A 12,476-nucleotide genomic window follows, 5' to 3' on the forward strand; every position below is an offset into this window, starting at 1 on the left:
GTCGTTGTACAGCTGGGTGAACAGAACCGATCCTGCCGTTGTTGAGAGAGGAAACTTTGTGCCCGCTCGACGTTATTTCTTTTTGAATCCACCTCGTTCGTATAAAGTCCTTTTCGCTCTCAACCGTTCTTTGAACACAGTGAGTGCCTAGTGTCACTGCTCATCGCCAACAAAATCACTCGAATCCCCCAATTTCCTAGTAATCTCTGTCAGCAAATTGAGTGCGTTCTTCCTGTCACTCCGGACTACCGTGAACTAGAAGTTGCATAGATTTTCGCTGTGTTCGTTAATCTTTGTCGTCGTCATCATCATCATCACCGTCACCATACATGTAAGTGTTAGCTACCAGCAACTAAACGACGAGAAAAAGCTACTGAAGTTGAGGCGCGAATAAGTTCCAGTTTTGCCACCCCGTCCTACCGGTCGACCGAATACACCGTAGATTCCACCCATATGGACAAGTTCTTTTCGGTGACACTCACCACGATTTGCGGTGTAGCTGGCACTCCAGTAGCAGGTGTTGGCTGTTTGGCGTTTAGCTCCGACATTTTAGCTGCCGTTTTTAGTCCCCGAGTTGAAACAGCTGGTTAGCGCTAATTCCGCGCCTTGGGAAGAAGACAGGACAGAGTATAAATGGCGGTAATATTGAACGTGTGTTTCATCACAGTAAGCAGAAATCAATGGAGAACGGAGCCGCTAAGAATGTGATGCCATGAAGACATTTTCGAAGCTGCTCTGTTATGGATGCTGGATTATAGCCATGAGACTAACCAAAACATTTTAAAAGCATGCTGATTTGCGCTAGCTGGAAAGCGGATTCTTAGCATTTAACCTTTGCAAAATGCAAATCCTCTGATGCTTCGCTTAATGGTGTTCATTGATTCTGAATTTCGTTGACACTTCGTGCGATCACTGCAGCATCTAAGAGTCGAATTAGTAGGGTAAAGCTATAACAAAATAAGAACTCTTCCACATCTTCAATTAAATTCGGCAAATTATTCACTTAGTATTTATTCGTATTGGATACTTTTTTTTAATATTTAAAGATTTTCACATTAAATGTTCACCTCTGTAGGTTATTGCCGCCAATGTAATTTGCGAATTTTTCTTTCTTTGTGCTGATCTTTAGAATCTGGCTGCATCAATCAATCAATCGCGTGTGCAATCTGCTTAGCCAAAGGTGCGGATCGGCTAAATTGTATTAATACAGAATACAGGTTTTTGGTCGGTTAGGAAAGGTTCGATATGGGTCAGCATGAAAGATGTCGACATGTGCCGCACCATGGGCCGATCCTATTCAATTGCAACGGCGCTGGCAGCTACGTCCGGCAGATGTTTTTTTGGCGATGTTCTCTGTAATATATTGTGAGTGAGCTTGCTAGTTGAGCCATAGCTCGTGGCTTGGCTGGCTTGGTCTATGACTGTTGTTATTATTGGTGTCAAGCACAGCCGTCAGCATCTGTTATGCCGTTAAAATGCCGTTAACAGCCGATAAAGCAGAAAATTTCTGTGCGCTCTAGAAGGCATCAGTGATACTGGAATTCGCTTGACACCAACGAGACAGGATTCTAGCTGAATGCCCGGCTTGTTCACGGGCTAGAGAGACAGAACTATAAAGCCATAAGGTCGTTCGTTGCGGGATACCGTTAGAAGGGTGTCACAGAACCCCTTGAAATGAAGTCAAAGGAAAGACGATGACTTTTGCAGAAGATGATGAAACGGCAGTCAACTTCGGTGTCAGTAGCAGCAGCAGCAATCTGAACTGGGTTTTCTGCCAATCTGGCCCAAAGCGCAGGATAACACTAAAAATAAATACGTGGAGATACTGCTCCAGCCCAGTAAAGAGGAAATAGTATTACGTTGATGAGTAGCAATGAACGTCATTGTTATTAATAACTGCTAGGTGGGCTACTACTAATAGTTACTGGAAATGCACTTATATGCGACGGTTTTCACAGCAAAAACGATGAAGATTATAGTCACATCTTATGATTTCAAATTAATGAGATCAGTTCATCATATTGATAAGTTATGGAGAGGTATTTGACGTGTGACGGTGTCGATCATCCATAGTAGTTTTAAGACGGTCCATGGAGCCGCCGTCGATGTTGCCCCAACAAAAGGTAGCAGATATGCCGTACTGAGCGAAAATAATTCCGAAGGGTTAAATGCTGTCTCGAATATCAAGAACTGATGGTATCATAATTAATGTCACCTGAAAGACGATAAGTTTTCAACGACAATGAAAACGTTCATTCAGTGATTTCATGAATTGAAATCGTTTTCTGCATGAGTACAAATCACACCGAGCGATCGGCGCTAAAGGCAAATCATGGGAAATGCCTCTGGCTGAGATCACTAGTCGATACTCGTGAGAAAGTGGTAGGAAGTGGGCAAAAGCAATTGATGACTGTTTCGCCAAACTCGTGTCCGTACCAGCTGTAATCATTATACTTGTAGGAAATAAGTAGTATTTAGTTATGATAACCCTTACAATTACCCTGATTTTGTTGATAGTACAACTGATAGTTAAATATAAGTAATGCAATGTGTTTATGACGTATGCGATTGTAGAGATACCTGGTACTCATTGGTACTTTAAAATTGTCCTAGTTTCCTGCCTCTATTCTAGTTACGTGCAGCCTATGTCTCAATAGGTGTGCTGCTGAGACCCAGCATTCAATTGCGGGTTGCTTGTCATCTCTGGATTGACCGTATCTCAAGGCCATGATCGTTGTGTTTACACAACATGAAACGCTTCACGTGAATACCGATAGAAACCTCAGAGCAACAAAAATACGTCAGCTTCTTTTGATGGTCGCAAGTTAAAAACGTTTGACTAAATCTAAGATCTAGCTATGCGGAATTTCGTTTTGAGGCGTGTGAACGCTCTACTTGTAGTCAGTTCACCTGCCGACGAAGGAGTCTTTGAATGGGTGCTCTACTTGAAATTGTTCAAGTTTTGCATCTTAAATCGAAATAAAAATAGCTCAAACATAACGGTAATGGCGCTAAATTTTTTCCGCTAAGTCCAGACTTTTTCAATTAGTCAGCAGCTGGTCCAGTTGTAATCGATGCATAGCTTGTTGATAAGCAGAGATCTGACCAGTCAAGTAATGCATGTTTTATATAATGTAGATTGTTATTTTCGCAGAAGAATAAAATTTTCCGATTAATTTTATGATTCTCTGTCTTATTTAAAACTCACTGCCTCTACCTTGCGCAACGTTTTACTCAGTGAATCTGGAATCTGCTCGTTGTAGAAGCATAGAAGTCTTCTTCAGGTTTGCCATTAATTTAACCATTGGCTACCCCAGAAGTACTTAATCAGTCGGAAAACATAAAACACGATATATTCAAGCAAGACTTCAATTGCATGAATTCTTAAATGTATGCTAAATTGTTACAAGTATCGATGTACTATTATGCCTAAGTTCACCTAGAAAACGTGAGCTTTCATAAAAACCGCAATCGTTAAGCTAATACATTTAGGGAATCAGAGTACGTTTTAGTAATATCTGTGTACTGCAGGAATTCGCAGATTAAGTAAAGACTCGGCATACTCAAGGCAGGACACACGTAAAAACGTATACACGTTTTTTTTTAATCCGCGCCTTACAGGAACTTGAAATTTACAACAGTTGAACGTTTTGAGGCTAGTAATATCTACACGACCCGTTCTCTCACGAGCTAACTTAGAGCAAGTGTGAGCAGAATTGAAACTGTTTTATCAAGTTACCTTTTAGTACGTTCTATTATTAGCAAAGCTATGCCATGGTTATGGAACCTCTCTCTAAGGTGGGTTTGCAAGCAATGGCTACTCACGTACGTTAATCTTGAGTGTATGAGGCCATCTTGAGCGGACCACATCAACGATTCTATAAAAGACCTAAAAAACGACTACTGCCTTTTATTCTTATGTGCTTTAATTGGTGAAAGATCAGCGCTAGATACGTGCACCATAGGAGTCACCGGACGTTTCTTTTAATGCGGGACTATTCATGGAGATGCCGACTTATCAACGAAACGCGTCTTATCGAAGTCAGGAGGCAGTAGCCTTTTGGTAGTTAAAAGATAGATTAAGATCCCAGTCTTTTTGGGCATTTTCTTAATCCTTAAGAACCTATCTATCTCATTTGCCATCGCGGGGTGTCTCTCGGGTGATGTATAGACAGACCTTTTACCCTTTGTTACGTAAATGATAACTAAAAAACACTTGAAGTACAGCAGCGTAACAGTTGCACTAGCAACCGCTCTTGATGTATTAATGGAGGTCTGGGTGCATTACCGAGCAGCATCACCTCTTTCTGAATGCAGTAGGTGCTAAATAGGAAGACCAATGTCGTACGTTGCCGTCGGTACCATTGCGAAGGCTCAGTGATGTCCTTCTGCGGATGGCCTTCAGCTTGGAAGCTTTATATTTATATGACTATATATTGTTATCTGCGTAAAGAAAATGCTTTTTTGACCTTAGATTTTGAGGGCACTTTATATTCAAGGATGTTTTTGAAAATAATGTGGCAGGTGTGCTTGATGGGGGTTATTAGCGGCCTAACACATTTAATGCCAAGGTAAAAGGAAAAGGAAGATTACAGATACACAAGATTCTATGTTACCTTTGGCGGTATGTTAGCACACAGGCGAACATTATTCCGAAGCGTATCGATTTTAACACGAAATCACAAAGACCGTACACGTTTGGGTTGCCTTAAGACAGCCTTAACAGATAGTTACAGTCAGATTCGACAGCCCATAAAAGTCAATATAGGCTTCTCTGACCCAATGGTGTTTTCGACACTTAGAAGGTCACAGACTTTATATTATTGTATGTGTATCTTGTCGACTATATATATATATATATATATAGTCGATTTCTAATTTCGAAATTATCGTTTTCATAACAACGATAGATAACTTCCGAAATTTATTAATCTTATCATGACTATTACTATTACGAGTGTATCTGCTTTTGAATATATACGCCATAAGCCATTCAGCACAACAATTGCCGTTCAACACTCTCATTTCAGCGTATCTCTGTGTGCGCAAATCTGTCGCAACAAATTTTCCGATTAGCTTTTCGTGGGGACTCGTTCGAATGCTTGAGCAACTGTTATTGCTAGGACGCCGGAATTGAAACGCCAATGATATTTACACAAAGTATCTACACCGTTTATTATATACGCTACATCTGTTTAAAAAAATAAAGGTCCACAATAAACAGAGAGTGGGTAGCGGTTATCAATCGCACTGTTACGTTGAAACCCAAACAATCCTTAACAAAAGTAATTCCGGCATGAAAAAATTTTTTAAAAACATCAGATCCTTGCGTTTTTCTCACACGAATCAGTCATTTCGAAATACCTCATGTACATATATATATATAATAAATGTATCTCTTTTTCTCACAAGGTACCTTCTTGTTATACTAATGCGTTACACGTGTAATCTACAAGTTTGAGATTCATTTGTTGCCGCAAATTAGCGACCGTCCTAACTAAATAAATTCAACCGATTTGTTGGGTTAAAGCCTTTACTTCTGTTACTTTTTTTTAATTTGGTTATCGTCGTTGTCGATCGAATCGAACTACCCACGTAGCCATGAGTGGCCATGAGCTAGTCAGGGCACTGGGTTGGTCTGTTATTGACCGTCATGGATCATCTCCATATGGTCCATTGTGCTGGTCCCGGCATTTTATACTCATTCAAATACCGTCGCAGCTGTTGCTCTTGTACGGGCTCCGATTTTCTGTTCGTTTGAAAATAAATCTAACCGTTGTAGCAGAGTTTTGTTACTGCAACGACACTGTTTGTATCGACAGTCGGATTCGCTGCTGCTACTATTACTACTGTAATCGTTTACATGAGGTCGGGGAGGAAGTGGTGGATCAAAAGTGCTTGTTGAGTCATCAGTCGTCAAAAATGTGTATACGTCAACCAGCCCAGAATAAAGTTCTATATCGCTACCTTAACAATTCCCATTGATATATTACGCCCTCCCTATTAAGCCTTACGCGTCTGTTGAAAAGTTCCGCCGGAGGAAGCAGCTTCTTTTTCGCTAGTGCACGAAAGATCTGCGTTGCGTCCTCGCCTTTCTTGGTGTTTACTATAGGCTCTCCGAAATGCTCCACGAGCGTTCGATCCTTCTTCTCGCCTACATGTCACCTATTGGGACCTGTGCGAGCTGCGACTGGGAGTATTAGGTGGAAGTGTAGTATTATCTCATCTGGGAGTATTCTTCCTGCTCTTGCCTCTTTATGTCCTCGGTCCTGTGCGAGTTCAAAGCTATCGCGGTCGTCTGTGCATCAACGACGACCTTTCGCAACGGTGTTGATTGGTCTTTGGCGTGTCCATAGCGGCCGTAATTCCAACGTTACGGGCCAAACCGTTCGTTCTTGTTATCTTTCTTTCCCCCCTTTTTTGGTTCTGCTCAACACCGCGATATCCTCGTGGTTGTTGTGTGGCACTACCGTTAGACTGCATTAATGGCGCCGCCGCTTTAGTGGTTGTCATGGTACACAAGCGTCAGTTCGGTTGGTACTATTCTATTGGGTGCTATCAGAAGGCAGTGAGCTGCCTCTAGAACCGTGCGACGTGACTAGTGGCAAAGTAACGAAAAGATGGCACGCCACGTCATGTCTGCGTGTGTGTGCCTCACACTTGCCTGGCCCATTCATGACCACAAAGATGCACTCGAAAGGCGACGGCGGCGGCGAACGAGACACGTCCAATACAGAATCCTATTGCATATCGCTAGAGAGCAAAGGAAGCGTGGTCTTTTGGATGTTTTTTGTTGTTTAGAGGGAAACTCTGCTTGTTCAGCGATCATACCATCCTAACCTGTACTGCAATCGGTTTATGTTAGCTTCCGAAGTATGCGTGCTTGTTGCTAGATGGCGCCGTGTGCTTCCAAGCCATATATTGTGTCATATAATTAATAATGATAAGATATTGCCGGTATAGTACCATAACTTCAAATATAGCAGTATCCGTGCGGTAAAAGCCAATAACTGTGCGGCCCATGACTTTTCCTGATGTTAGCACCAGTGCTGCTAGCGGTGGCGGTAGTGTACAGTTGCGTGGTTGACTCCGCACGAAAAAGCGGCCCCGCAGTAACTGCAGCGGGCGTCTCTGCCTTTATTGGTACAGCGTCGCCGTCGTTAGAGCGTGTATAGACCGAGCGTTAGGATAGATAACGTATTATTTGGCCTTGCGCCGCGACAGATTATAGATCACGGACGACCGATGCCGCAGCGAGAAACAGCAAATGACAATACAGCCAGTTAGAAGTAGAAGAAACTGAGATAGTAGACGCATTTCTAATACGTACAAAGGAGTGTGCCAGGCGGCTGAGTGACGATGAGAAAAAAATAGCGTTTTCATCCTGTATCTATTTTGAACATGGAAAAACTTAGACCGGTAGGCAGTACGAACTGCAGTGGCGTTTATTGCTCACGGCCATGGCCTGATAGGGATGCTGTTGGACGCGATGTAGTGGCACGCATCGATAACAATATTAGCAATATGAACGTTTCAAAGGCGAACGAAAATGCATCTGGACTAATCAGATGAAGTTGTCTTTCGAAACTTGTCGCGACACTGCCAGATATATAACAGTGATGCGCTAAGTTAAACACTAAACAATAGTAATCGATGAACAGTTAGTGCTTTTCGAGTCGATCGACGAGAAGTTCACACATCTCCATTTACGATTTATCAAGCTTCAAACGTCAGTTAAAGTTGATTCCGTCTTACGTGGCACCGTAACGCTGTCGACCAACAACATTTCGAAACTGAAGCCTGTACTAGCAATCTGGCGTAATTCCTGATCACAACAAACGCGCGTTCGTTACTACACCGAACGCTAAGCAGTGGTAATGCACCTAATCGAACGCTCAAATCCTTGATGTTTGATTCTTGTCGTTCGAATATCGTTGCCGGACACTTGTTCAGGTCCAACGGGCATCTTGTGTACGGCGGTGAATGAATGACATTCAATTGAAATAGGCTCCTTTAGCTGCCCACAGGAGGCGAAAAATTACGTGATACGAAGTTAGCTCTAAGGTCAGATGATTCAAAATGAATTTTGTATGGGTGTCCATCTTATGGTTTATGACTCGCGACGCCGTGACTTTATCGTTCTTATCATTGCTAAATTGCCAATACACGCTTTTCGAGAGTTTATTTATTTCTGGAACTCTTCGCAGTACTAAAGTTACTTTAGCCAGCAGTACAACAACGCAGTACGTCGCATTGGTCTGAAGCACACCTCAGGACGCAACAACATTTTGAAACACTTGAACCAAGACGTCCCATTTGATACGCCATTGATTCTATCACTCACCAATAAAAAACTGTAATATTAGGCTAAGTACTACGGTTAAAAAATATGATCTGTTAGAGGGACACTTGCACTTCTCTAGTTCGAATGTTCCGCCCGACTAGAGAAGTGCTAGTTATTACAGATGCACATACTAAAGTATGCTATTTAATGTATGTTTTCTGTTCGTAAAGATCCTTGAGAGGATCGAAAATCCAGTAGGTGTCTGTAATAACACGTTCACTCGCAAATCAACTTAGCTTAAACTTCCAGAGCAAGCAATCAACTTCACACGAATTTTTTTCGAAATTTGTAAAAAAAAGTGATAGAAAAAAATTCAAAAGATACCGTATCAGCTCGTGTGCAGCTCAACACATGTAGTTTCAAGAGCTTTCTCTGCACGTCCTACAAGATCCGATACTTGTACGTGGCTTCTGCAGAATCCTCCGAAAATTCATATACATATATATATATATATATATATACACTCGTATGTTTTCACTGGATTCTATTACGTCGCGTGCGCCACTAATCAGTCAATCAATCTAATATTTTACCCAAGGTCAACATGGTAACATGAAGTTTTGTTAAACGGGATTTTCATTTGCCTTCCCCTTCTATTATTATATTTTTGCAGAGGCGATATCTTGGCAGTGGCAACTAGTGCATACCTCAGGAGCCAAGCGCCGAGCGGAGCGCCGCTTTGGAAGACGGAAAAAACCACACCATTTCCACGTATAAATCGGCGGAAGGATGTTCTCCTGGATTTTAAAAGACGAAAGTCGCAACAAGAACGCCGACACGTACATTTCCGTTGTTGAGGGTGAGTACCTACTGACGAAAAATCCGCGAAAACAGTTGCTCTCGTTGATGCCGTTGTTGCCTTCATTCTGTTAGTTCCTGAAACACACACTAAAACTAAGGTAAGAAATGTTAAAACTGAGCTTTCAATCGACTTCGCGTCGAGAATGATGACTTTTATTGGCATACAGGCGCATGTGATACGCGAGACGGAATATGGAGACGCTACATGCCGTCAGAAAAACAGCGTGATGATGGTGATGATGCTAAGTTATACTGGACTTATAGACCTTTGAGGAGAGTCAAAAGGCGCTTAACCCTTTACGAGACAATGAAAGAAAGAAGAAGGCAGACCAATTCAGTCTTCTGGGTCCTCTACATATTACGGATCCCTATACACGGTGTATACATGTATATATATATAGATATATATTTTTGATATGAGCAAACCCAAGCACCGAGCGAACATACTGTTAATCGAGAGCACATCGTTTTAGTTTATTATTATTATTATTGCAACAGTTCCCTATTTAAATTGAATAAGTGCCAAATTAAGTTAGTTCATGTTAGTCAAGTAAATGCAATCGCTCACTCAAACAAGTAACTATAAAAAAGTAAAAGGATGATAATAATCATCCCTGACTGCTGAATACCGTACAATCAGTATCATTTCAAAAACACCTTAACTTTCTTAGTATTTTAGTGTATTGGACATGTACAACAAAAACAGCATCGCATAATATATATTTATGCACTATCTTCATACAATAGATATCGATTTATGAAAAAGAAAGGTGTTGTTTTGTGGAACAGAGGAAACGAAATATCAATCTAACTTTTATTTGTTTATTCATTTAATTCAATCGTATCTATCGAAAACATAAGAGAGGACACTGTTAGTTATAGTTAATTATGACAGTATACCAAAAAGTAAATTATCAGTTCTTTGCGATTAGGACGAAACTGGAAGTCTTTCATCTTGATAATTAATTGGCACACATTTGGAAGTCATTTTATTGCAAAATATGATACATTTGAAAAATGGTAATGTTCTCAGCGCTTCTATAGCTTCATAATGTTATTTAAACAGAATTTGAATAAGCATCTTTGAAAGCGTTTAGTCATTTTAGCACTTGAAAACCCAGTCGTCCAAAGCCCTCATAAATATTACGAAAATTTTCCAGAAAAGCGATAGATTTTGATGTTGTATATATATATATATATATATATATATATATATATATATACAACAATCAATCGCTAGATAGATTTTTTTTTCACAAGTAGCTCAACGAGGACTTCAGCACGTGAAAACGATTGGTGTGCGTGATCGCTTCGACCTGAGGCAGTGGTCTCCTCGTTGTTGTAGGATATGTTCTTCATGCCTTGCATACTCACGCTCCATAAGGTGGAAAAATTGCCGCTGTAAATGTTTTATGCATAGTGTCGGGATGATCAGAGAGGATTACTCCGACAGCAGTAATTACTTAGTGACTTCATGTTCATGACCAGCTCTAATTAGTCATAGCCAAAAAAAATATGTCGTAATAGGAAAACAGAGCAAACCTGACCGACGAAAAAATCTTCCGATCCACAAACTTCCTCGAAGGCAAAATCTGAACGCGTCAGAATAAAAAATGGTGTGATCTAGCTTTTTGACATTTTGAAGCTAAAGAGCCGACTACAATAGACGACCATTCAAAGAAGTTGCGCTTTTCTGCAGCTTGATTCGGTGGATAAAAACAGTATACACATATCTAAAATGGCTCCTAGCGGCGACAAGTGAAGATGATCGTGCATCTTTTGATGTAACTTGCTTATAATGACGCCTTTCCTTGACCACTCTCTATTGTGGTCGTTGCTAGCTTGCCGTTAAGTAAATGTTAGCTTTTGGTCGCCATGCCGCTATTGCTGAGGAACAATGAAAGCGATACAACAGTTGAACTAGTGGCAAACGGCGGCACTATCTTCGAGGCTAGTGAAAGAAACAGCTAAAAAAGTGTAAATATTTAGGAAGGACAAAACCACAGTACCATCTGTTCGCCATCAGCGAACAGGGACATATCCGATTGCTTATAGTGCAGGTGTTTTCGTTTTTGAAGATTTTATGCTGATGGAAATTATTTTATTTTCTCACTGCTAGGCAACCATCTGGTACTACAACAATGACTCTACTTATTTAAATTTCGATTTGTTTATGAATATCTAATAAAATTCGGAGGAAAATCGATGAAGTAGACTACTGGAATCGTTCGATCTCGATTTTAAATGATATGGTACATTATATTAGATTATTCATAGGTGCCATAAGGGATATTTATAGAAATGTAAAAAAAAAATCGTTTTGATCGAACGGGAATAACCGTGCGCGTTCTGGATATAAATGCGATAATATAACATTGAGATATAACGCTATTTACCATGTTTTAATAAGTAGAAGATATTTTGAATTGTACGTACATCATTAGTGTGCCAGTGATGGCCAGGTTATGGGTAACCATCAAAAACTAGACATTTGTTTTCCGCATGTCATGATATCTTAAAGTCTAGTTTATCGTAACGACTTGTAAACAACGGCCCTTTGTTAATAAGATGGCAGTAAGTACTTAGTTTTCAGTTCCTCTTAGTAATAGTAACGGTACTGTAATTCTCGTTTGAAGAAAATTCTCTCATGAAAATTAAGCTATTCTACAATTGAGTGCATGCACTAGATCGATTCTAGACCGTCTTTTATGTGAGCACAAAGGCTTGTTGGAAATTTTGCGAGCTAATAGAACATTTAATTTTCGTTCGCAAAAATTACGAATCGATCCCAATAAAGGAGCCTAACCCTAATAAGGAGGCTCAACCCTAACACATCTACCGCCATAGTCCCATTCTAAAGCTATAGGCGGCGAGCTAAAGAATATTCTAAATTGTTATGTAGGCAGCAGGAGAGATTGGGTTTTGCGAAATATGTCAGCAGGGGCATACTTGTTCTTCGTGCGTCATCGCTCGTGATTCATCATTAGTTCATAGAAAGAAGTAATAATCGACTATAAACGCGAGATAAATCAATAGACTTACTCTCCTATTGTTCTCGAAATACCCGTGCTATCCTCTTCATTATTGGACTTATATAGCTGCGAACACAGGATGCGAAAAATTAGCTCATACAACACCACATGTTCACAACCACTTGTTTTTACCATACTTTTAAACGCTCTAGTTCTTTTAGCTGATTTAATACTACGAAAAAAACTAATAGTTAATAACAAGAATATGTTGTTTTATAGTGTATTTTTGTAAGATTTTATAAGTCATCGACACTCACTCTATCACAAGCGATGGCGCATTTTCACCCCCTGGGGACTGA

At 40.5% G+C, this 12,476-nt stretch overlaps 1 protein-coding gene across 1 annotated transcript in view; it reads left to right on the top strand.

Moving 5' to 3' along the window:
• The window catches only part of Past1 (putative achaete scute target 1), a 25,744-nt gene continuing 13,268 nt past the window's right edge, over positions 1 to 12,476 (top strand). The window contains exons 1-2 of the mRNA XM_022842801.2: positions 1 to 331; positions 8,958 to 9,143. Coding sequence (XP_022698536.1) covers positions 9,074 to 9,143 — 70 coding nt within the window. The 5' untranslated portion in view covers positions 1 to 331; positions 8,958 to 9,073. The remainder of the gene's footprint in view (positions 332 to 8,957; positions 9,144 to 12,476) is intronic.

This window comes from Varroa jacobsoni, unplaced genomic scaffold, assembly GCF_002532875.2.
Source record: "Varroa jacobsoni isolate VJ856 unplaced genomic scaffold, vjacob_1.0 scaffold_1019, whole genome shotgun sequence".
Lineage (NCBI taxonomy): Eukaryota > Metazoa > Arthropoda > Arachnida > Mesostigmata > Varroidae > Varroa > Varroa jacobsoni.